Genomic DNA, 26,994 nt, shown 5'->3' on the forward strand with positions numbered 1-26,994 from the left:
AGAGGTTTAATGAAATCATTATTTTATTGTTTAGGGAATGGACCCTATCAATGAACGCAGAGTGTTTGAAATGGTTGTAAATACTGCTTGTAAAGAGAATACTTCCCAGTACTTCTTTATTACGCCAAAGGTAGGTAATAAGTAACCTGAAAGTGGCTTAATTATGTAGCAAATTGGGACTCAATATGTAAATCTGGACAGGAACACTCCTAGAAAAGGAGTTAAAAAATTAGAGTAATATTTACATTACTAAAGAGGACAAGTTCCAGTGAGACACTTAATCGGAAACTTGCTTATCAGAGAAAGAAGCATAGGAGACACGGCATTATGTTCTGGAACAGAGATTTCTTCCTGCTTCGGCACTTACTCCTCCTCTAAGTTCCCCTTTTGGCACTAGAGGGTGACAGGAGAATGCAAACCCCAGAGCTCTGGCCGTATTTCTCAGAAAGGCCTGTCTTTGGCAACACTGTTCTCTTCTTTAGTCACCATTGCCACTGCCCTGGCCCAGAGGAAACCATAAGTATCCCAACATCCATTCACAGATCAATGCTGATGATAACAGAAGTATCTTTATAGAGAATCTTCTGTAAGTGAGAACCATTGCTGTGGGTAAATTATAAAACTGATGTTTTCAAAGATGTATTTACTAATGTAATCAGATACGTTTTTTTAAACTAAGTATTCACACAAAAAAACTGTCATTTGCACACCCATCTGAAATTCAGTCAGGTATAGTGATGATTTTTTATTGAATAGTATACTCTCCTTGTTGTAGCAGACACTCTGGCATAGCCAGAACTGTTAATACCATATTGTTCACCAAACATCTTGGCCTGTCAACCAAACCTCCCTGTTACACACTTCTCAGGCTACCAGTCTATGACAGTGCCTGACCACGAGAGTTGCTTGAGAAGTGTTTGTGGAAAAAGGAGTGAAAGTGTCTATCCTAGGAAAATTCTGGAGGACACACTTCTCCAGGGTCTTACCTAAGACGTCTGATCCTTTACCCTTATGGAAGGTTCCCTAAGCATGTCAATCATTCCTTATGCCAGGCGTCAGATGTGCTAATTCAGGTAAGGATCCCAGCCTGGCAGGGTATATAATGAGTTGTTTGAGAGTTTCCTCAGAGTTTCATTAATATTATAACACAATTTTACATATGTAAAGTTGGAAGATTGTGTTTCTTTTAATATATATAACATTATATGACAGTTTGTTTCAATCCTTACAGCTCCTCCAAAATCTCCCTTATTCTGAAAAGATGACGGTATTGTTCGTCTACAATGGTCCTCATATGCTGGAACCCAACAGATGGAACTTGAAAGCTTTCCAGAGACGGCGGCGCCGTATTACGTTCACTCAGCCTTCTCAGTGAAAGTAAAAGCAGAGAACTCTGGATTTTGTTAAATTCTCTTTACAGCTCATCCGAATAAAAGGAGGTTCATTAAGGCTAAAAGACCAGTTGTTTTTGAAACCTGCTGTTAAGTACAAATGGGTTGATGAACGAAGACCGTAATAACTTTTTTCTGTGGAATATCACCTCCCGGTAGTAAAAGTTAAGTCTTTCTCAGTCTCTGTTGGCTGCAGTCCTTAGCACTCTGACCAGTCATTGGGTTCCCCAGTTACAAGGCACTATTTCAAATTAGTCATAGTGGAAGGTGTTACTGGTCATGAGAAGTTTAGTTGACATGGTCACCCTGAGCTTTAATTGCAGAGTCAATGTAATTATTTTACAGTCTGAAGAAGACTCTAGAACTTAAGTGATAGTTTTCTCCCAGTGTTATGCTTAATTTTTAAAAATTGTTATGGAAAAGTCTAGTCTTATGTACAGTAATAATTTATGACAAATCTGTTTGTTTCTTCCTGTTAAAAAGGATTTCCTTATCACCACTAGGAAATGGAATTTTATAAGCCTTTTAAAAAAGTTTTATGAAATTTGATGCTGTAATTGTATTGGTATCTCAAAAGACAAAAAGTTCTGGGGCTCCGGAACAGTAGTGGGCCTTCTTTGAAATGCCACAGGTGGTCCTCCAGATGATGCAAAGGCAACCAAAAGATTGACAGAAACTAAAATCAAGTGACAGGGTTTTTAAGGAATGACTCTGTAAAGTGTGGGGTTTTTTTTAATTTAAAGTCAATTGTATTTTACATCTTAAATTTCTAAAAGCATTTTTATAATTATTTTAGTAAGATTTTTCTTAAGATTTCATATACTAATTTCTACAATTTATATTTTAGAATTTCTCAGTGTTATGTAAAGAGTGAGGGCAAACATTGATTTGTGTAAAACCGTAATGTTTCTGGAACTTAAGCTTACAGGTTTTTCCATACAGTGTTGCTCCTACCCCATTTCTTAGAAAATCTAATTTAAACTGGTTCTTTCAGCATGAAAGAATGAGATGAGGAAATTATTTATCTGAGTTATACCAATTAACAGTGCCAAACAAATTCTATTCTTTTTAAAAACAAACTTTTAAGATAATGGATGAGTACAAGGACATGTGTTTGAACAGTGGATTGGATTTGTACTAGTAATAACAAAATTATTTCTTTTTGACTTGGTAGCCTGAATAAATATTAGAAAAATTGCATTCAGTTTGGGTTTTGTATGTTCTTAAATAGCCACTGAAATTTATATTCTTATTATGTCAAAAAATAATGAACCATAGTTTATGTCTTCTCCCTTGGACATTTTCTCTTTAAAAACATATTTTTTCTTTGTAAAAATTTTTTTAAAAAAAACTTCTCCTCTTAAACTAAGTCTAATGCATGTACTATGAAAATATTTTTAAATGACATTTTTACCAATATGAACATACAAACATTGAAAAACTTGGTAAGTTGATACTGTTACCAAAAGTGTTTGTTGTCTAATATTTTGTTTCCTGCCAAAATATCTCCACTAACATGTGCTTGGTGTAGTGTGTTTATTGTCTGAGTTAGTGCCAATCATCTTATTCCTGCAGAATGAGTATCAGTGTGAAAAAAGAAGCTTGAAGATTAGGTGTGTTTGAAAATAAAATGCATTGGTCAATTTTATTTCACTTTACATGTGCCAACAATTATTCCATACCTTGTTTGTTAGCATTTATATTTCTTTACTGGAAAAGGTTAATTTTTGGTTTTGTATTGAATTTGAGCTGTGAAGGATAAATTATACATCATTTCAACATATTAATAAAAGAATAAGTCTGATACATTAGTCTCTGCCACTTAAAACTTCATATATTTTCTGCAAAAGTTGATTTTGAATTTCATTCCAATTGTAAAAACTTTAAGTAAAAGTCTGATTTGATGAATAAAATATTTAAAACCTTAAGGTAACAAGCATTTTCAATGACAGAAACCTTCATTGTTTTGCTTAAGGGAGAGAGTCTCTTTGGAAAGGTTTTCCGTATTCCAAGTAAGAGGAAAGATTTCTTGCTGCTTTCTACTTGTCTTTTGAACATGTGCTTATTTCTTTGGGATTTGAATCTTTATTATGTGGGAAATGTAATTTTGTCCCTCTGTTGTACATGTCTGTATGTGTGTGTAATTGAAAACTGGGAAAATACTACCTTGTTGATAATAAATGCAAATTTTCATATTCTTTCAGTGTATGGTATTTTAAATGAGAACTGTTCCTATATTTTGAACCTTTTTAAAGTCATCTTGGTTTTCAGATTTACTGAAAAGCAAGTCTGTTGAGTTCCTACCTTTACAGAACAATATTTGGCAGTTCATCTATGTTCAGAAGGATAGAAAATTTAGTCCCTTGTCTGCCTGCTAGAAAATGACAGTCAACAAATGAACAGGGTTTAAATCATCTAAAGAAGCCAAGTTATGAAGCAAGGATAAATATTTTTAGGTTGAAACCCTAGATTTGGTTAAAAAATAAAATCATTCCCACTAGTCACTTTGTCTTATTTCTTACATTAACCTCCCATCTAAAGTAATTTTTAAACTATATTTTTAAGTCAGGCAGACTATCGCTTGCAGACATGTTACTTCATTCAGTGTCCTCATTGGTGAAATGAGGATAATAACTAACTCACAGCGTTGTTGGGAGGGTCAGATGAGGTCAAGAGCCTATTGGGGCATCACAGCAGTTTATAGATGTTTCTTTCTCTTACATGTTTTCTCAGCTTTATTGAGATCTGATATTTTAAATCTTGAAAAATATAACTGACTCTGCATTTTTACACGTGAAGGTCTGAGCATTCTAAGTTCATGCAGAGATTTTTTATTCTATTCTATTCCATTGTTCAAAGGATGTGGACACCTGTAGGCCCTGAGTGAGCCTTGGGCAGTACAGACCATTATTTCCACACATCTTGTCTCCTTCATTAGCCAGATGAGCTGCCCCAAAAGATGCTTACACCAGCCCATCTCATTACTTTATAGTCATACCATATATTTTCTGAAAACTCGTGATTAATAAAATTTGTACATTTGGGAGATTTGACATATTGACATTTTGGGAAAGTTGGGGGTAGTGAATTTTTTTTATGTTAAAATGTAACTATTCACTCATTGCTCCAAAAAAAGTTTTTAGAGAATGACTGGAAGATTTGGGTTTTTTTTTTTTTAACCCCAAAGAGAAAGGGCTACACTGTTTAGCTTCTAAGAACTGTGTTCAAGAGGACTTGTTGAAACCAAGAGCAGCCTAAAAACCGCTCTGGGTCTGTGGTCCCTGCCTTCGTCTGAGAGGCTGTAACGTAAGGTGGCTGTTTTCTAAGCAAGTTAGAAACACAAGAGATGTTCTCCTCCCACCACCCGTTAGTAAACTCATTTTGCTTTTCAGGAGCACGCTTACATACTCTTAGTATTCAGGTCCATGTGTTTGAGACCCAAGGGACAGGTGGGCATGTAGTCATTGCTACCAAATACTCAGGAATATTTGTAAAGAAAGATTTGGGGTAAACTGTCCAGTGGATGTTATAATACTTTTAAATTATTTTCATATTATTTAGAATCTTAGTTCCAGTGATCTCTCTGGCATGTTTTATTCTTGACCTTCATATATTAGATACTAGTCTTGGGAAGGATCTTCCAAGTGGCCTGGATCCCCCTTTTTAGTCATAAGTCATAAAAAGGAATGATTTGAATGATTAAGGCTAGCCTCAATAAGCCTGAATAAGTTTATGATAAACTAAATGCTATAATAATGTTTATGTAATATTTTACTTTGAGTATTTTCACATGATTATATACAACATCCCTGTCTGTAGGTGGAAAAACAAGAACATAGCAATCTTAGGACTTTTTCAAGCTTGTACTACTAGTGATGGGCAGAGATGGGGTGAAAACCCAGGTTCAGTTTCTTTTTCTGGAACACCATGCTGCCTTTTGAATGGTTGAAGCTGTACCATAAACAGTTCCTGGTGATGTCACCTTCCTTGTGGGTTAATATTGCTTCTCTGATATGCCTCTTAATTAGGGTACAGACTCCTGCCATAACAAAAACCCAAAGGTAACTTATGCAAGACAGAAGTTTATTCTCTTAACAGCATAAGCAACCTGGGGTTGATATACCAACTCCTCAATTTTGTTGCTCTGCTATTGTCAGCTAATGGGTTCCTTACGTACAAGGTGGCTCCATCAGCTCTGGCCAACACATCTGTATCCAAACAGGAAGAGAGAAAGGTGCAAAGGGAAAAAAAACTTGACCACTTCTTCTAAGATCATGTCTTCAAGAGCACAGGTTACTTTTGCTCTTGTCCTGAACTTATTCCCATGGCCTGCAAGAGAGGCTCGAATATGTCACCTTCAGCTATGTGCCTCTGTACCCTTTTAGACTGCGGCCACTGTTATCAAGAAGGGGAGGGTGACTATTTAGAGGCAAGTGGGAGTCTGCCATAGACCCAGAAAGAGAACTGATGACCCTATGGTCCATTGGCAATGCTTTTAGAAAAGACTCGGTAGGTTTCCCATCATGAATCCAGTTACCACAGCCTTGAAGATTCCCACATATCTCCCCCCTTTACCCTTTTCTGAAACAGCAACCTTGAGCTGCTGCTGTTCTCTTAACTCGGTTACTTCTTCACAGCATTTACCATTAATTTTATATTTAGTGTGTTGTCTTTTCCACTAGAATAGACACTTTGTCATGTTGATTGCTACCTCCCCAACACCCAGAGAAATGCTTTGTATATAGTAAGCACTCAGCAGTTGTAGTGTTGATTGGTCCCTTCTCCCAGCAGCAAGTGATTTGAGCATATTTATTCCATTATTCACCGGTTCAATCCTAATTTACATGTACTGAGGGAAAACACGACTACGTCAGCATGAGGGAACGTTGATTGACTGCACCCTGACTGGGAACCAAACCCACAACCCGGATATGTGTCCTAACCAGGAATCAAAACGGCAACCTTGTACTTTCTGGGACAATGCCCGTCCAACTGAGCCACACTGGCCAGGGCTGTGCAAGAATATTTAAAGGTAATTGTAACAATGGCCAAAAGCACTAGTGGGAAGTCACTTAGGGACGCAGGGTGGGGCTAGATCATAGAAAGTAAGGTACAGAATTCCCTCTTAGTTCCAGTGCAGTTTTGCTGAAAGCAGAGAGTCCCGCCTGGGTGGCTCAGTTGGTAGGAGTGTTATTCTGTGCGCCAGACGGTTGCAGGTTTGATCCCTGGGAAGGGTGTGTACAGGAGGCAACCAATCCAATGTTTCTCTTTCTTCCTCTCTCTAAATTCAATAAATTTATCCTCGGGTAAGAAATCTTTTTAATTGTTTTTTTTAAAGCAGGAGAGTAACAAACAACTTGAATTCAGGAAGATTCATTTGACCATCAGATTTAGGGGACAAGAGGAAGGGCGTGTGAAAAAGGGGAAGCAAGTTGTGTCATAAAGCCAGAAGAGTTTCTGTGTGAAGAATAGAAGTAGAGAAATAGGGGGACTGTACAAGAGCTATTTATATGTAGAATGTGTAAGACTATTGATCTGCCTACCATTTGTGTAATGTTTGGTCTTCCCCACATCTTTAATTTTGATGAAAACAAGAGTTCTTGGGAATTGGTTTGCACTGCAACAATGTAGGTTATCTTGCCTATGCAGTTCCCTAGTACTGTTTATTTAATGCTGGTTCCGTTATGACTCCCAAGAGTGCATCCTCCGGAGGCTTCCTGTGACTCTGTCGCAGGGTGTTACTGTGCTTCATTGATGATGAAGACAAATACTAGCCCTGCCCAGAGTGGGCAGGGAAACATGAACCTTAATTCATTTACTAACCATGTGAAATTTACCTTTTGAAATTTATAGCATAAATACAAAACTATATTTTTCAACAGTGCCTTCTCTGAGCTCTTCAGGCTATAATCCCTGCAAATTTAGACCACAGTCTCATTTGCTGTTGAACACACACTCCCAGAAGAGAGAAAGCTAGTAATAAGCAAGGGGGAATGTGCAAAGTGAGAATAGCATCCCCATTCACACAAGAAATATCTGCCCCTTGTTGGGACAATACAGCCACAACCATCATAGGTAAGGCAAGGCATAAATCAGAAGGGCTTGCTGGCCTTGTGGAGCAAAAGTCTCAAAATCTCTCAGAGGAGGAAGGCAGCCACCAACCTCTGCTCCCCCCACCCCACACCACACACACATGACCCCTGACAGGAGCTCAGAGCTTGTGAAGGATGCTGAGTCACAGGGCCCAGGGCAAAGTCCCCTTTTGCAAAACTGTCCAAATTGACCTGGAGCAGGGGTATCCAACCTCTTGGTGTCTCTGGGCCACACATTAAATACATTGCAACACATAATCACAAAAAGTCTCGATGTTTTAAGTAGATTTACAGTTTTGTATTGGACTGCATTCACAGCTGTCCTGGGCTGCATGTGGCCCGCAGGCCACAAGTTGGACACCCCTGATCCTGGACCATTCACACAGGGAGTTTGGAATAGAGGGGAAATGAGCATTTTTGTTAAGCAACTTTACAGTAGTGCATCCTTATAATTATTAACATGCTCTTATATTTTGTAATAGTTTGAATATTTTGTAAAAGATTTGAATATTACAAATCTTTATTTTTCATAAAACAGGCAAAAAAGGTATTGTGCTTTAATTTGAACTTAGTAAGGCTGAGCCTATATTTGTATATTTCAATCATTTGTACTTTTTTTTAAAATAAAGATTTTACTTGTTTCTAGAGAGAGGGGAAGGGAGAAAGAGGAAGAGAAACATCAATGTGTTGTTGTCTCTCACGTGGCCCCCGCTGGGGACCTCGTCCACAACCCAGCATGTGCCCTGGCTGGGAATCAAACCAGTGACACTTGGGTTCACAGCCCATGCTCAATCCACTGAGCTACACCAGCCAGGGCTCATTTGCATTTCTTTGAATTACCTGACTAAGTCTGTGCCTATTATTTTCTACCAGGGAACTTTTTCTCATGTGATTTTTAGGGAATGGGGACACACACATATAGATTGCCATTTGCTCAAGATATAAGTTATAAATATTTTTCCCAATATATCTTTGAGTGTGTTTATGGTGTGTGGTTTTTTTTGTTATTGTTCTAGTTAAGATGTGTTGGTTTTATGTTTATTTTTTTAACTTTTTTAGAGTTTTTGGTTGGTGCTTTATGTCATTAAAAGGTCTTCCTCCTCTTAGTCGATATGAATAATTTACTCATTTTCTTCAGAATTTTTATATTTTTGCTTTTACATTTAAATCTTTCTCTTGTCTGTAATTGATATTGATATAAGAATGAGGTATAACAAGCAGTTCTTGCAATGCAATATATTGATTAGTGCATCTCTGATGGACTAATCGTTTGAAATTCTATCCTATCACATATTAAACCCCAGTCTGTATTGGGTCACGTGGGTCTACTACCTCATTTTAAAACTCACTATTGCCCCGGCTGGTGTGGCTCGGTGGACGAGTGCCAGCCTGCACACTGAAAGGTCGCTGCTTCATTTCCTGGCCAGGGCACGTGCCTGGGTTACAGGGCCAGGTCCTCGGTGGGGAGCCTGCGAGAAGCAACCGATGTTTCTCTCTCTCTCTTCCTCACTTCCTTACCCTCTCTCTAAAAAGACATAAGATCTTTTTAAAAATCACTGTTGATTCATAGTACATAGGCCTACTATAGCAGTGTATTCACTTTTCTTTCTTAGCATTCTCCAATTTCCTTATGGTTTATATTTCCAGGTAAGCTTTAGAATCGTTTGGGCATGCTAAAAACAAGCCAGCTGAGATTTTGCATGTGATAGTTATTAATTTGTAGATTAAATTTGAAAAGCATATAATATTGGAGCTTCTCATCCCATATTAAGATGTCTCATATGAAACATGGGTAAGGTAATCTCTTTGTAGTTACATTTCCTGTATTTCATGGAGAGTTACAGTTTTCTTCATGAAAGTACTGCATATTTTCTATCAAGTGCATTTTATCAATTTTGGTATCATACTTGCTGTTGGGAAAGGCAAAATATCAAGATAGTTATATTTTCTAACTTTTTAAAAACCAATAGGGAAGTTCTTGCTTTCCTCCCTCAAATTATTAATTGCTTACTGACTCATTTTATTAACTTGGTAATATATATTGGAGCATACAATTAAAAAAAACACTAATTCATGAGCTTATTTTCAATACTCTATTCATAAATTTTGATATGAAGCCACATACCCTAGATTTTACTTGTAAATCATTCAAAGCCTTGAAGACACTAAAAAATACATAAGCCAAAAATATTAAGTAATATGTAAAACATTACCCATATTGCTGGTGTAGTTTCAGGATATTGATACCTATTGTCATAAAGTACATAATTCTATGCTATGGATGAGTATGGGGACATTTGTTACTATTATTTAAAAAACAAAGTTTCTACATTTTATGAACCCTACAAATCTAGAGACCTAAGAAGTCTAATGAATCCCAAGTACCACAAATATGAAGGAAACCACACCAAGGCACATCATAACCCAAATAACTCAAAACTAGTAATTTAAAAAAAAACAAACAAACAAAACGAAAAGCAGCCAGAAGGAAAAAGACCCATTACATGCAGAGGGACAAAGGTAAGGGTTAACAGCAGATTCCCCATGGAATATAATGCAAGTGAGAGGACAGTGGAGTTGCATGTTTACCATATTGAAAGAAAAAAAAAAAAAACTAGAATTCTATATGAAGGCCAAATAGAGACATGTTTAGACATACAGAAGCCAAGAGAATGCATCACCAGCATGCTGGCACCACAATAAATGTTAAGGAAATCCTTTCCAGCAGGTAGGAAGCAATATCAGATAGAAATCTAGATCTACAAAAGAAATAAGCAACAATGGTAATGGTAACTATCTGAGTAAATATATGAGATTTTTCAAGTGTTTAAATCTCTTTTAAAAAGATAATTGATCATTTAAACAACAATAGTAAAAACATAATGTGAAGTTTATAACATGTAAAAGTGAAATAGAGCTATAACACAAAGTTTGGGAAGGGAGAAATGGAAATGTATTATTTTTAAGGTTCTAATAATGTATGTGAAGTAGTATAGTAATGTCATTTGAAGGTAAACTGTGATGAATTATAAACGTAAACAAAAAGGCCTGAAGCAATCACTAAAGTAACTAAACCAAGAATTCCTAGTTAGTTAATAAGTCAAAGAAAATAATTCATTAAAAATATTAATCTAATAGGTGGCAATAAAGGCAAAGCACAAATTACATGAGAAAATAATAATAGAATCAATTTATCAGTTGGATATAGCAATCCTGAATAGTTATGTACCTAATAAGAGAATGTTAAAATTTATGAAGCAAAGCTGATGGAAACTTCTAGAAGAAATAGAAAAATTCACAATTAAAGAGTGTCACCCCCTGCTCTCAATAGTGAACAGAACACACAAACATCAAGTCCGTCAAGATAGAGAAGACCTGAGCCACACTATCAACCCACTGAATCTGATGTTTGTAGAACGCTTGATCTAACAACAGCAGAATATGCATTTTTTCCAAGTGCACATGGAACACATTTACCAAGTAGATCACATTGTGGGTGATGAAATAACTAAATTTTTAAAGGCTCTGGCTCAGTTGGTTGGGCAGCATCTTGCAAAGCAGGTCACTGGCTCAATTCCAATTCCCAGACAGTACTTCTTGCTGGCCTGGTCTCTATAGTCGGGGCAGGTGGAGGTGCGTTCAAGAGGCCACCAGTGGGTGTTTCTCTCCCTCCCTCCCTACCCCTCTCTCTAAAAGTAAATAAATAATTTTTGAAAGATCCAAGTTATACAAAATATCTTCTTTAACCACAATGAAGTGAAATTAGACATTAAGAGATCTGTGGAGACTGCAAATATATGAGTTGAATGAAACACTTTTAAGTAACATGGGTAAAAAAAGACATTAGGAAATATTTTGAAATGAATGAAAATAGAAAGGCAGCATATCAAAATTTGGGGGATGCCTAAACAAGATTCAGGGGCAAATTTATAGCAATAAACAGCCATATTGAAAATGAGAGATTTCAAAATCAATGACCTCTGCTTCTATCTTAAGAAGCCGGAGAAATGAGAGCCAATTAAATGCAAGGTAAGCAGAAGAAAGGAAATAATAAAGATCAGAGTGGAAATCGATGAAATAAAAGCCTGAAACAATAGGTAAAATCAATGATTAAAGCAAGTCGGACTGATGAGAGGAGAATGCAAGGATACACCAGTAACCGATATCAGGAGTGAAAGGAATAACATCACTACAGATTCTACAAGCATGGAAAGGATAATAAGGGACCATTGTGAACAACTTTGTGCTTATAAATTCAACAACTTAGATGAAATGGACAAATTCCTTGAAAGACACAAATTACCAAAGCTTATCTAGGAAGAAATATATAACCTTAAGAGCCCTGTATGTTTTGAAGAAATTGAATTTGTAGTTCAAAACTTTCCCACCAAGAAAACCCCAGGCCCATAAGGGCAGCACTGGTGAATTCTACTAAACATGTATGTACACATGCTCCACAAACTCTCCCAGAAAACTAAAAAGATGGGCGCACTTCCCAGCTCATCCTATGACTCTTGGGTTACCCTGATTCCAAAGTTAGACAAAGACATTACAAAGCAATTGCAAACCAATATGTCCCCATGTCAGAAACACAGATGACAAAAATCTAAATAAAATTTTGGCAAATTGATTTCAAAATAAATTAAAAAATAATGTATTTTGACCAAGTGAAATTGATCTCAAGAATGCAAGATTGTTTTAACATTTGAAAACTTACTAGTGTAATTCATCATATTAAAAACTAAAAAATATGCATCTATAAATAAAAATATAAATTATCTCAATAGAGAAAAAATTGAGAAAAATTCAACATTCACTTCTGATAAAAACTCTCAGAAAAATAAGAATAGAAGGAAAATTCCTTAACTTGATAAAGGGCATTTACTTAAACTCCTACAACTAGCATTATACTTAATGGTGAGAAAAGGAATGATTATTTCCTAAGATCAGGAACATGAATGCCCACTTTCAGCATTGAACATTCTAGCCAGTGCAATAAAGCAAGAGAAAAAAATAAACATCCATATTGGAAAAGAAAGAAGTAAAACTGTCTCTTTTTTTGCAAATGACATGCTCCCTTACATAGAAGATCAGATGAAATCGATAAAAATCCTACTAGATCCAATGAGTGAGTCTAGTGAGTTTGTAGGATACAAGTTCGATACAGGAATTAATTCAATTTCTATATCCTAGCAAAGAAGAATCAAAAATTAAAAACAAAAAAGGTATTGTTAAAATGACATCAAAAAAACAAAAATTCTTAGGAATAAATCTAATAATAGATGTAAAAGTCTTATACAATGGAAACTACATAATATCACTGAGAGAAATAAAGAAGACCTAAATAAATGGAGATACACCTTGTTTGTAACTTGGAAACTCATTACTGTTATCAGTTCTCACAAACTGATCTCAAGATTTAACAAAACCCAGTCAAAATCTTAGCATGCATTTTTTGAAAATTGACAAGCTGATTCTAAAATTCATATGAAAATTCAAAAGACTTTGAGAATATTCAAAACAACTTTGAAAAATAGAACTGTTTTGAGGCTAACACTAGCAGATTTCAAAAATTATAAGGCTAATGTGCTATTGGCATAAAAAAAGATAAATAGATCAATGGAACAGAATAAAAGGTCTAGAAATAAACACGCATATAAACAACTAATTTCAACAAGACCACCAAGACAATTCAGTGGAGAAATGATCAGTATTTTGTCTGAAATAACTGTCTATCCATATCCAAATAAAACAAAAAAACTTTGATCCATATTTTACAACATACCAAAATATAACTCAAAATGAACCATAGACCTAAATGTAAAACCCCAAACCATAAAACTTCTAGTGGGAAACGGGAAAAAATTGTGACATTGAGTTAGGCAAAGAAATTCTTAGATTTCACACTAAATGCACAATTCAAAAATAACACTGTTCAATTAGACTTCATCAAAATTTTAGACTTCTCCTTGAAAGATACTGGTAAGAAAATAAAAATACAAGCCAAAGATTGGTAGAACATAATTTCAGAGCATATGCCCAATAAAGGGCTTGCATTCAGGATAGAGTACTCTCAAAACTCATGTTAGAAAGTAACCCGGATCACTTCCGGCAAGATGGAGGAATAGGTGGTCGCACCGTACCTCCTCGTACAACCAAGATTAGAAAACCAATAATTTACTATCAGAATAACACCCAGATCTGGCAGAGGATTTATCTGAATGGAAGTCGGGCAGCCAAGAAGTTGAAGTAGACGCGTTCATCCGGACTGGTAGGAGAAGACGAGCCCAGCGGGCGCGGGGCTGGCTCGGGTCGGCGGCTCGCGGAGGTTGGGGGAAGGTTTGGCGCGAAATTGGCGCAAAAACCATCCAGCGCGCAAGAAGGCAGCGGTGATCCCTGAGTACGCAAGCTGCGGCTGGCAGACCCAGAGGGGCAGCGATTGTGCACCAGGGCAGAACTCACGGCCCAGAAGCCCAGACAAGGGTCTGAGTCCAGGGGAACGAAACTACCGCCATTGTTTTCTCCCGCCCCGCTCCCGCCCCACCCCCACATATAACGTCGCAACCTAGCGACTGGGGTGCCCAGCCCAGGTGAGCACCTAAGGCTCCGCCCCCCACCGTAACAAGAGCAACCAGACCGGAAAAAAAAAAAGGAGAGACAGGGGGGAAAAAAAAACATGTTTTCAACAGAGCAGATCAGTCCCCCAGGACTCATCCTTTTGAGCGACCAAGAATTAGCCAATCTATCAGATGCGCAGTTCAAAACACTGGTGATCAGAAAGCTCACGGAACTGGTGGATTTTGGACGAAATCTAGATGAAAGAATGCAGATTACCATAAAACAGATGCAGGAAGACACGCGGAGGAGAGCCAATAGTGAAAGGAAGGAATATGAGTCTCAAAACAATACAGTGGACCAGAAGGAAGATAGAATCGACCAAGCAGGAAAGCATGATGAAATAAGAATTCAAAAATTTGAGGAAAAGATTAAGAGCATCCAAGACACCTTTAAATGTTCCAATATCCGAATTATAGGGGTACCAGAATCGGAAGGGGAAAAGCAACAGATTGAGCACATATTTGAACAAATAATAAAGGAGAACTTCCCCAATCTGGCAAAGGGAACAGTCTTCCAAGAAATCCAAGAAGCTCAGAGAGCCCCAAAGAAGTTGGACCCAAGAAGAAACACACCAAGGCACATCATAATTACATTAGCCAAGGTAAAAAGGAGAGAATCCTAGAAGCAGCAAGAGGTAAGGGGACAGTAACCTACAAAGGAGTTCCCATCAGACTGTCAGCTGATTTCTCCAAAGAGACCTTACAGGCAAGAAGGGGCTGGAAAGAAATATTCCAAGTCATGAAAGACAGGGTCCTACATCCCAGATTGCTCTATCCAGCAAAGCTCTCATTTAGAATGGAAGGGCAGATAAAGTGCTTCTCAGATAAGGTCAAGTTAAAGGAGTTCATCATCACCAAGCCCTTATTTTATGAAATGCTAAAGGGACTTATCTAAGAAAAGAAGATAAAGAAAAGACATGTATAGTAAAAGGACAGCAAACTCACAAATATCAACAACCACACCTAAAGCAAAACCAAAAGAAACTAAGTAAACAATTAGAACAGGAACAGAACCACAGAAATGGAGGGCACATGGAGGGTTAGCAGCAGGGGGGTGGGAGGAGGAGAGAGGGGGAAAAGGTATAGAGAATAAGTAGCATAGAATGTAGGTTGAAAATAGATAGGGGGAGGGCAAGAATAGTACGGGAAATGTAGAAACTAAAGAACTCATAAGTATGACACATGGACATGAACTAAAGGGGGAAATGTGGATGGGAGGGGGGTACAGGGTGGAGGGGAGAGAAGGGGGGAAATGGGACAACTGTAATAGCATAATCAATAAAATATATTAAAAAAAAAAGTAACCCAATTTTCTAAATAGGCAAAAATTTTCAACAGAAAATTCACCAAACATGTAAATTACAAAAAAAAAAAAGACAATTTAAGAAGCACTAAACATCATTTGTCTTAAGGGAAATGCAGATGAAGACCATAATGCAATACCACTACATACTAAAATGGCTAAATTTAAAAGGATATTTGGTACCAAGTGTTGACAAAGATGATGGAGGAACTGGAACTCTCCTACAAGGCTGGTGGGAATGTAGAATGATACAACCACTTTGGGAAAACAGTTTGCCAGTTTCTTAAAAAGTTAAACATACATACCACATGATACAGCTATTCTACCCCTACACATTTACCTAAGAAAATTGAAAGCATTATGTCCATGCCAAGACTTTTACTTTGTTTGAAAAGCTTTGTTTGTAATAGCCTCCAACTGGAAACACAAATGCCCCTCAGTTGATGAATGGTTACGTGAGTCACGGTGTGTCCGTGCAATGAAATGATACTACTTGGCTAACTCTCAATACAATCATGGTGAGCAGGAGAAGGCAGACACCTCTCCTTTCCCCAAAAGAAAACATGCCATATGATTCCATTTACATAAAACTCTAGGAAGTGCAAACTCATTTATCGTGACAGGAAACAGACCAGTGGTTGCCTGAGTCTGTGGCAGAAGTGTGTGAGGAGGAATGGGCGGTCGCTACAGGGGAGCGTGAGGAGGTTTGGGGGCTGATGAAAATATTTATCATGCTGATTATGATGGTTTTTATGAGTGTGTGCATGTCAAAACTTAACTCATGTGCTGATATGATGCGATCACCGACCGGCAGTGACCACAGAACACCTGTGGATGGCTCCTCAACACATGAGAAAAACATACACAGAGACAACCAGGTCCTGTGGGGGAATAGGAACAGAAGGGCCAGTCCTCACGTGGGGAGCGCCTTGGCCACCCTCTCTCTGGTGGGGAGAGTGCTCTATTCCCTCTCCGGAGAGGCTTTTTATTGGTTTCGTTTGAATAAAAATTCAGGTAAAAGCTCATTACTCATTGCTAGGAAGTAAGGATCAAACAATAGAAAACAAGGAAGTCTGAGGGCCTATTTTGAGTCAGGGTCAAAGAGCTGTAAGACTTTTAAGGAACAAACTTACTTCTTCCTTGGACCCTTATCATTCAACTGAGTGCATTCTAAACAAAGCAGGTTTCACAGGATTTTACATATTCTTTCTTAGTCCTGATCACCCGGGGAACCCGCCCTTTTCAGCACAGAGCTGCACCACCCTGTCATTGTTTCAGGCTTAGGTGGAGCAAGGGAACTAAGGCAACCAAGAGATAAGAAGATTTTTCTCCCAGACAATGAGGACTCAGGCTATGTCAAAGCTGAGCAGCAAGGGTCCATCACCCCCTTTTGCTGTAGCCCCCAAAGGCCTTTCTTGGGGGCCTCCCACGTGATCGTGCCTGTCTTAGGCCGTTCTCCCCTTGGGGAATCTTACCCATCATCGGCTAACTGACCAAGTATTGGGGTTCAGTTATGAATCAAGCAGCAGAAGCAGTGCTCCTGCCAGGGAGATAAGCTTTTGACTCCTTGCTGGCTTACGGTCCAAGGCCACTCCCTTAGCCTTAGCCTTGGCGGGGGTTACAGCTTCTGATACCAGGCAGGGCAGTCAATTATAACTCACCAAAGCTGTTAAAATAATTTGATAACATATTTCTTGAGAACTTTAAAGAAAATCAATCTGATCACTCCTATTGATAGATAGGAGGACATAGGAAGACTTTGATTATAGACTCTTATTCCAGAGCAAATCATAGCATGAAGGCTGTTTCTTGCAAAGTTTTGCTTTCTTGTTTTATTGTTGTTGGTTTTGACTTATCTTTTCTTAGTAACAGTTTGTAGGAGTCCCCATAAGACTGTTTTGATATAGGGTAAGCAGAACCAATATCTAAAAACCTTCTGGAAAATATCCTCTCCTTTAAAATGAAAAAGGAATCATTTGTCATCATTTTAGAAGGAGAACAGTTTCTCAGGTAACTGTAACCCAACTTGTTACGAAGTTATAGCCAGTCTATTATTCTCAGTCTAAAACAGGGAGGTAGAATGCCCATTAAATGAATTGGTTAGCATTGTGTCACCTATTTTTTTTGTCATTTTATTCTAATGTAGAAATGTAAATCCACTCTGTATGAAACTGAATTCTTTAAAAAAAAAATAAGCAGGAAGTCTTCTGAATCCACAGATCCCAGGTGGAGAGATTCTGTTCATGATCTATTGCCCAGCTTCAGCTACAGCTTCCAAATGCATGGGGAACCGATAGACACCTGGTTGGACGGTGTTTGGATCCTGGTACAAGGAGGACACAGAGGAGGAGTTTGGAGAGGACTCAGCATCGCGGAGGCAGACAGACCACTCAGAGGGCAGCACGCCACGGCTTGCTCTCATGGACTTTGCTATTCGCCTATTCTTTACATTTTTCTAAATTGTGGTACACAATGACTGTTTTCATTTTGAGATATTCTTTTTGTGCTCCTCAATTCCAGTCAATTGTGGCTCTTCAGAAGCTAAATGTCGAGGGATTTGAAGTGAGAATACTGAAGCAGCCTATGAGCAACACAAAAGAGTATAAACTGTTGAAAACTGGGATTGGGACTGGTTGCTATAGGCATAAGTTTTGTACAGGATGGGGCAAAAGTAGGTTTATAGTGATGAGTGTGTGAGACATAGAGTTTAGGCTTGTATTATTACTTATTAATTATTGTATTATATTGTCCTTACGAACAACTATCAACCTGCTTTCACCCTGTCCTGTATGTTTCGCCAAAGCACAATGCCAGTCTTTGAGACCATCTTGGAACAGAGATTTCAAGTAGAGAGAAACAAAAACAAAACAAAACAAAACCAGAAACAACAATAGAAAATGATAAGTGATTCTGTTAAGTGGGGGCATTTGGAAAACGCCTTCTTCCCATTTATTGACCACCTCCCCCTCGTTTAAATAAGTTAAAAGATTATGACCATAAAAACTGCCTTAGTTAGAACATTATCATTTAACATTTAAAGAACACCTCATTTCTAATGCTGTCTTATTGTTAAGTACTTTTTATTTTGCCAAAGTAACTTCCTATCTCTTACAGGTTTTGATTATAAAAGCGATCTTAACATTTTACACGTGTACATACAATTTCCCCTACCACCTGGCCACAAATATTGCATATTTTTAACACTCTACACATATGGCTGTTATTTTCCCTTCTTCTGTTTTTCTGTTCTCAAATGTATTTCATATTCTGGCTTCATTCTTCTGATTCATACACGTTTGTAGGCTTCCACACATTTGTATTGTTCCCAAGATCCATTGTTCTTCCTCTCTCCTCCCACTTGGAAACACCCATTAACGAGTAGCAAAAGAAAGCATCTCAGTCCAGGACAGCCTGGAGGCTTTGAAGCCTGGACCGGGGATGCTGGCTCCAATGCCTCCATCGGACCTGGGACAGAACACCTGTTTCTATTTCCGCCTCTGTCGAGCACAGATAGTAATGGTCCCTGCCTTGCAGGTTTGTTGTGGGGATTAAATGAGACAAAGTGTGTTCCAGAGCCTCTCCCACACCTCCCTTTTTTGCCAAGTAGTCAAAATCTTTTTATATGAGTATGTTAATACCAACACGGGCCGACCTGCCAGGCCCTGTGTTCACTAGGTTGCATGCATCATACCCCATTTCACTGTTGTAACCGCTCTCTCAGCCCTGGCATCATCCTCAGCTTGCGGAGCAGATAACTAAGGCTTAGAGATGTTGCCACCTACTTACTCCAGTCACACACAGAGTACGTGGAGTGAACGCCCACTATCTTGCTTCAGAACCTGAGCTCTGGAATTCTGTCTTCTTATGAATCCCTGTATCTGTCCTTCATATCCTTTTGGGGAGATTACATTTTGCTCTTTTTTAGATATATTTTCTAACTTTGATTTTATATTGGTCTTATCGCCTTAAATATTTTGTTAAGGAAAATGGATAGGAATAAAAAAAATTTAATACCGATATACTAAAACCCCTTTTTTTGTACAAACCCTTTCCCATAAATTCCTTTCTTTTTCCTGAAGTTCAAATGCAGTCGCTACTTTCTGACATCATAGCCACCTTGCTTGCAAATCCACCGACTCAGTGGGGATGATTTTATTTTTTGAGATTGCCTGGCATTCTTAATTCCTTCTGTCATCTTTCTCATGCCTTTTTCACACTGTGTCTGCTGGGTATCTTCTTCTCTCCAGAGCAGTTCTCCCTCCTTACCAATCTTAAAACAAAGGGCCAGTGGAAATTCAGAATGTTGTGCATGTTTGACTTCCAAGGCTTTTAAGCCTCTTACCCTCATGCCCCACATCTTGAGCACTCCCGCCTTTGATGGCAGCAGGAGGCTCAAACCTCAGGAGCCTCCACAAGAACGCTCATCCTGGGGTCACCCCAGACCACAGTGAAACAAGCCCACAGAGGTCTCCCCTCCTTGCTCCCTGAAACTATTTTGGATTAACTCGGGAGGCCAGTCCTGATCTCCCTGAAAGACCCGTTTTATGTAATACCCTCTTCATGCCTTTTGGTGTGGGGCTTGTCAGTAGTCCTGACATCTGACCCGAATTTGGGGTGAAGGGTTGGTCCATCCTGTTCCTGTGGCATCCACAGCGCCCTGTGTCAAAGGAAGTCCTGTTCTGCTGCCTCTTGTGAGCTGCCTCTGAGTTGCACCTCATAACAAATACGTGGTGCCCAGAAGTTGCTTGGCTTGCCTCGCCACCATTCCAGTGCCGCCTGCTACATTTCCCCTGAGCTCAGTGTATTTCCCAATTTTTTATTATGCTTGTTTTCTTCATATAAACCAAAATTCTCACCAGCCCATGCTTTGTTTGTACTTCTTCAATATTACTCACATTACTATAGTCCTCATTACTATAGAGAGAGGGAAACATAACTGTGTGGTTGCCTCTCAAGAGCCTCCACTAGGGACCTGGCCTGCAACCCAGGCATGTGCCCTGACTGGGAATGGAACTAATGACCTTTTGGTTTGCAGGCCTGCACTCAATCCACTGAGCCACATCAGCCAGGGCAATTAATTTTATTTCATTTTCTAGATTTCTCATAATTCATTTAACTGAGGCCCTATGATGGATATTTATGTTGTTTCCAAACTCTTTGCTATACAAGGTTAAATTAACAAGACATAATCTAGGTAATGCCCCTCACATGTTGCTTTAATACACTAATGTTTATAAAAAGTTTTTTGGTCTTTTCAAGAACATGCCATAAAAATTGTTCATTGTATTAGAGGTTTGGGGCTTTTCTTTTTGAAGAAAGCCTATTAAAACTGCCTAAATACGAAAGAGCAAAGTGACTACTTTAAAAAAAGAATATATTTTAGCCCTGGCTTATGTGGCCCAGTGGATTGAGCACTGGCCTATGAACCGAAAGATCACTAGTTTGATTCCTTGTCAGGGCACATGCTGGGGTTGTGGGCCAGGTCCCTCAATTGGAGCGGCGGGGAGTGGGGGGCATGGCGGACAGGGAGCAAGAGGTAACCAGTGGAAGCTTCTCTCATACATCAGTGTTTCTCTCCCTTTCTTTCTCCCTCCTTTCCCTTCTCTCTAAATAAATAAAATCTTTTCTAGAAAGTACATTTTAAAAATTTGTAAAAATTTCCTGGAGCCCTGGCTGGTGTAGCTCAATAGATTGAGAGCAGTCTTGCAAGCAAAAGGGTCACTGGTTTGGTTCCCAGTCCGGGCACACGCCTGGGTTGCAGGCAGGGTCCTTTGTGAGGGGTGTGTTAGAGACAACCACACATAGATGTTTCTCTCCCTATCTTTCTTTTTCCTTTACCCTCTCTTTAAAAATAAATAAATAAAATAGGAAAAAAAAACCCTGGAAATAAATAAATAAAATAGGAAAAAAAAACACCCCACTTCCTGGAGTAAACAGATGTTACCTATTTGCGAATTAATCATAGGAAAGACTGTCTGCTTGTTTGCTTTTTACCAGTTTGCTCTCAGGTAATTTACTAGAAATTAGAAATTTAAAAATTTAAACAATGAAAGTGTTAATTAGCAGAAATGTATAAAACAATGTAAAACAACTGAAATATTTCAGATTGAGAGGAACAAAATACATCTGGTGGGAGTGGGGGAATCCCTGAGTCATTAAAATTACCACTAAAGCCCCCGCCTTCTCATTCTGGAAAATTAGCCCTCCAAAAGACTTTTTAAAATTTTTATTTATTTATTTTTAGAGGGGAAGGGAAGCAGAAAGAGAGGGAGAGAAATATCATTGTGTGGTTGCCTCTCATGCACCCCCTACTGGGGACCTAGCCTGCAACCCAGGCGTGTGCCCTGACTGGGAATCGAACCCGCGAACCTTTGGTTCGCAGCCCACACTCAACCCACTGAGCTACATGAGCCAAGGCACCCAAAAAGACTTTTCATTAATGAAAAATTGCAATGCTGTTTAACTTATAATAAGCTAAATCTCAGTCTAAAAAAAGTATGAAATCAGAAATTCAGAAAATCTTTTTACTGTTTATTTGAGAAACATTTTTTATCTTCAGCTTTGTCATAGAAACTATTACCAGCTCAGTGGCAGAATTCCTGGTTGAGTGTTGTGAAAGAATTTTGATCTGGAATGGAGCCAGAGGACATGAAATGGAGAATCTCACTCATGTACCCTCAGAACTGCAAGTAAGAACTGAGACGCTAATTTCTGGAAATGCCTGAACAGGGAGGCTTATCTCCTGACCAGTGAACACCCACCAAGAACTCTGCCCATCCTGAAGTGAACAAACTTAAGTGCTCAAACTCTGGCTGGACCTCTGCCCTCTTTGCACTCCCTGCCCCAAATCCTCAGTGGACTCGCCTGCAGCTTGCGATGGCATGTGTGCCCAGAATTGCAATTCCTCTGCCATTCCCAAATAATCTCAATTTCCAGTCATTTGGGATTGCCTCAGTTTACCTCTTTATTTAAGTTGACAGAGTTATAGAAGCCAAATTCAAACTAGCTTCGACGAACTAGGAAATTCACTTACACACGTACCTGGGAAGTACCAGGCAGACCCAGGGTTCAGGCACAGCGGTAATCACAGGTTTCACAAACCCTCGGGGCTCACTCTCCCTCCACATCTGGACCTTTCTCCCCGTCTATGCTACCTCTTTTCCCCTGTGCACACAGTTCTTCCCTGTAGCCAGGAAGGATGGCCTCTTGCAGTCCCAGACTCACACAGCCCAATTAAGCAAATAGAGCAGACAAAAACGCTTCTGTTTCCTAACATTGGTTGGGCCATTCTGAGTATCTGGGAGAGGCAAGGCAGGGGAGCTCCCCAGGGACAGGGTGGAGGCACACCACACTAAGATAAGGAACATTTAAGGAACTCAGAGCCCAGTGGAAAGACAGGAATAAACAAATGGATAATTTTATAATGTTGTGTGCTACAGGAGCCCAGGAGAATGAGTGACCAAATCTTTGTTTTAAAAACTGCCTCAGCCTTCCGTGGTTAATATCAATGTTGTATCATCTGAATAAATGCATAGAATCCTTTGACCTTTCTATGCCATTTCTCTAAAGTGCAACATTTCCTCATGAAAACCTCACCAGTTTACCAAGCTTCTTACCCCCGTTTTCGCTCCCCTTAACCATTTCCTCATGTTGAGAAGATAAAAGGCTTATTCCAACTTTTAAATGGGCAATGTTTTCTAATTAGTCTACTTCCCCAAATACATTGAGCTTGCTTTTCAATTGTGTTCCTGTCTACATTATCATCATTAATATTTCATGTAGTATATTTTGATGGGGGAGGGGGGATAAGGCAAAAGCATCAGAGAGATTAAATAAATGCCAGTTTCAAAAGTAAACTTCAGGCAGCCTGATTCCGAAATGCCTTTTGGAATACATATAAAATCTCAGATATTTAAATTGGAGGACACTTAAAAAGTAAATATTTAAATGCTGAGACATTCCTTCATAGGATTCTGAAGAGGAAAAAAAGTACGAATGAGAAAACTCGATAATAAAAATAAACACAACTGAAGCACGCATGAAGTTTGGCTCAGGCAGGTGCATTCTTTGGAGGCCATTTGGCATTTCCATGGGCAGTGACAACAGAGAAATAATTTTTAGGATGCCCAAGGATGCCCAAAGCTGATATCCTAACACCAGCGCAGAAATACAGCAGGTGACTGTAGGCCTTTGAAAAGTGACTTTGATTTCTATAGAAAAGCATGTTTAGCCACTATCAGAGTTAGTTAGAAAAAATAAATTGCACTCCAATGCTGATCTCAAAACCGAAAGACAAGCAAGTCATTTAAAATGTACTCATCAGTGGCTCCCTTAAACATGCGGGAAGTTAGCTGGAATCTTGAAAAGCATAAACAGTATGTGATGAAATTACTAAGCTCATTCTAGAAAATAATAAAAGCTTGGAGAAACTATAAACAACTTAACACTTCCTCTACGGGAGACCCTTGCCTATTTTATTTCTATTTTGGTTTGTCAAACGTGTATTTCAATATGCAAAAGTGGAAAGCGTCTGGCCTGGGCCAGGGTTTCAGATCTGCTGGGGTGCCAAGGGAAAGCCCCCGATGGAGACAGATGTTGAGACAGAAGGGTCTGAAGGGGAATTAGAAGGGCTGGTATCCTGCTGCTCAAGAAAATGGGGAAATTCTGCAAACACTTCATGATTCACAGCTAGTAAGGTTGCAAAGGAGATGACATAAGACCCCAAGGTTTCTCCTGGGATTACAGAGAGCTAGAAAACTCTAAAACTGGGTAAGTATAGTTCTTTGGAGCTACATCAGAAGTGTCACAGGTGGGCACAAGTAACCAGGTTCTTGGTGATCGGGGCAAAGAATTGAACAGAACACCCAGAGTTTATAGCAGAGAACATGGGAGCAGGCAACTCCAAGCAGAGAGTGACCTCATGGGCTGGAGGGATTCTATTCTTATATGGTGGATCCTTCCTGGCTAGTTTTGGTGGGTTTTTACTTCACATGTAAAGTAGTTGTATTACTTTAAAGGTACTCCACGTGTAGTCTCCCATGATTCTCCTTGATTGGCCACCAGAGAAGGGGTTGCACAATGTTACCAAATAGTCCCCTTCTTCTCCTGGGGTCCCCCTATACAAGGTTCACCTTGCCTGCCACCAGGAATTATAGCCCTCCATGTCAGAGATTGGTGAAAAGGCATTATTTATTTAAAAGTTACACAGACTTAAGACTAATGACTAAATATCTTCATTAAAATCCCAAAGTCCCTTAAAACACCCATAAACACACACAGTTCTTCCTTCCACCCTTTGCCTGGTCCCAGGTACTGTATCTCAGGAAAAGCAATAGAGGTCCGTGGCTCAGGCAGCCCCTGGTTTTCCCAGTAATCCATGCTCAGCTGGCAGACCCCCCTTGGTGCCCAGCACTATCAGCTCTGTCACCGGGGTCTCCAGTTCTTAATTCAAAACCACATGGCACCTTCTCATGGCCCACCAGCAAGAGTCCTTCCCTTTACTTCCCTCAGCGTCTCTCCTTCATTCTTCCAAACTGCTAAGAGAGCTCTGCATCACTGCTACATCTTGCCTTCCTGCTTCCTAAGCTGCATGGCAAAGGGAGACCCAAAGACACGTGGTTCCTCCTCTGCTAAAGCTGAGCCGTTCTCCTCTCTGCTCAAGCCACGTGGTTCTTTGTATCATCACTGCTGTGCCTGGGTTTAAATCCCAGCACCAATCTTCCTCTGCAGCCTCATTTCTGATTCCTCCCACAACAGGCTACACTTGCCAGCATTCTCGTATTTTTCCAGCTTTTCTGGGCTGCCATAGTAAGTCCAGACAGGCATGGTCCTGTGGCGTGGAGCCAATCATCTTCAAGCTCTTACGCAGGCTCTGTAACCAGGGAGAGTTGCCTCCCAGTTACATCGAGTGATGAAGTCACTCCCTGCTCCCTGGCTCAAAGCATGGCCACAGCTATTTAACATATCTACGAAACCAGTTAAAGTTCATAGATATGTTAAATTACCATTCTAGACGTTATCTGCAAAACTGTTGCTATGCAAAACAACTCTCAATAGCCCTGCTCCATGTGTCCCATCCCCCAGTTCAGACTTGTGGGGGTGAAGACATCCCATATTTTTAATATTTCCTGGACACCCTGAGTTCTGGACCCCATTACAAATCCTTCTTTTGGGGGTTCCCTGGCTGCACCTGCTTACAGAAGCAAATCTGTGTGCTATGAGTCTCCAGCTGGTATGGTATTTCTACCTGAGAACAGAAAATTTTCTCTCAGAATAAGCAACACTGAGTTCAGTTTGGTGTCATTATCACTATTCAAACAAAGAACCATGGCCCTTTCAATCCTACTCCTGTATGTACTGTTCTATTGTTGCGTGCAAGAAAGACTTTTACTTTTATAGGAAATGTGTAATGAAATGTTCAGTATGCTAGACTCACCCTCCAATCATTTAGACCCAGTGTAGCTGTAACCAAAATTGGCCGGGTTGCCGGCAGTCACCATCTTCAGAGCAGAAAGGAGAGAAAGCAGATCCTCCTACAGAGGCTCTACCCGTGACATCCTACTGTCCCTGTTCTGGGGAGTCCCTTTAACAGCATCTAAATAGAAACTTGCCATTAGTACCTGAACATCTCACCTACCGAGAACTGTGAAGGTGAAAGTGCTCACACTGCCCAGGAACCCTCACCTTACAGAGGGATCACGGGGTCCCCTTAAAGTAGCATCTTCTCAGATGCTTTAATAGAAGTCCTTAAAGATTTGGTTGACCAAAAAGTCTGTTTAGTTTCTCTGTACAGTAAAAGACACATTTTTCATTTTTACCAATAACTGTATTGATTTGAATATTTTGAGTATGTCAGCTGTCTCCCACAATTGGCTTTTTGTGGGTAGAGGCCAGGGGTGCTGCTAAATATCTTCCAATGCATAAGACAGCCCCACAGCAAAGGATTACTTGGTCAAAATGTCCATTGTAAGGAGTCATTTCTCGTGTCATGGAATTGTAGCTGAGCCTCCATGTGGAAAACCAGTGGGGAGTGAGTGGCACACAGGACCACACCCACAGAGAGGTTTTCCTATGGGAATCAGGCCTGCATTGTACCTAGACTTCTATGAGAGTTGGTCTTGCTAAAACTCACCCTGAATTGAGGCAGCAAGTGCTTACTGTAACTTCCTAAAGTCTGTGCTGAACCTCCCAAGTATGGAGTGTAACTGGTTCAACTGCTTTTCCCCTTGATCTGTAACATCCTTCTCTTTGAAGTAATTAGCAACATTCTTTCCTTTGTTATCTGTAAAAGGCAATCACCTACAGCAAACCTGTGCAAAGTAAATGAGGACCATTCTCCATGTAATGAACCCAGAGAAGCAATAAAAGCCTGTCCAGGCAGGGGCTGGGAGCCCTCTTGCCCTCTCTCTCACTTAGAGAGTGGCCACGCCATCCCTTTTTCTCCACAGGATTTCTGTAGTCAGTGTGTATTTGTCTTGCAGCCACAACAGACAGATCTTGCTGGCCAGGATCCGGGTCAGTCAGTAGTACCAAGAAACTTCACAAACCACTTTTGACACATTCGATCAGTCACAGAACCTTCTTTGTACACT

At 39.5% G+C, this 26,994-nt stretch overlaps 1 protein-coding gene across 1 annotated transcript in view; it reads left to right on the plus strand.

The window, feature by feature from the left end:
• The window catches only part of SMC5 (structural maintenance of chromosomes 5), a 91,131-nt gene extending 87,542 nt beyond the window's left edge, over positions 1 to 3,589 (plus strand). Inside the window, 2 exon segments of the mRNA XM_028509163.2 lie at positions 35 to 130; positions 1,232 to 3,589. Coding sequence (XP_028364964.1) covers positions 35 to 130; positions 1,232 to 1,375 — 240 coding nt within the window. The 3' untranslated portion in view covers positions 1,376 to 3,589.
• Positions 3,590 to 26,994: the final 23,405 nt, after the last annotated feature.

This window comes from Phyllostomus discolor, chromosome 3, assembly GCF_004126475.2.
Source record: "Phyllostomus discolor isolate MPI-MPIP mPhyDis1 chromosome 3, mPhyDis1.pri.v3, whole genome shotgun sequence".
Lineage (NCBI taxonomy): Eukaryota > Metazoa > Chordata > Mammalia > Chiroptera > Phyllostomidae > Phyllostomus > Phyllostomus discolor.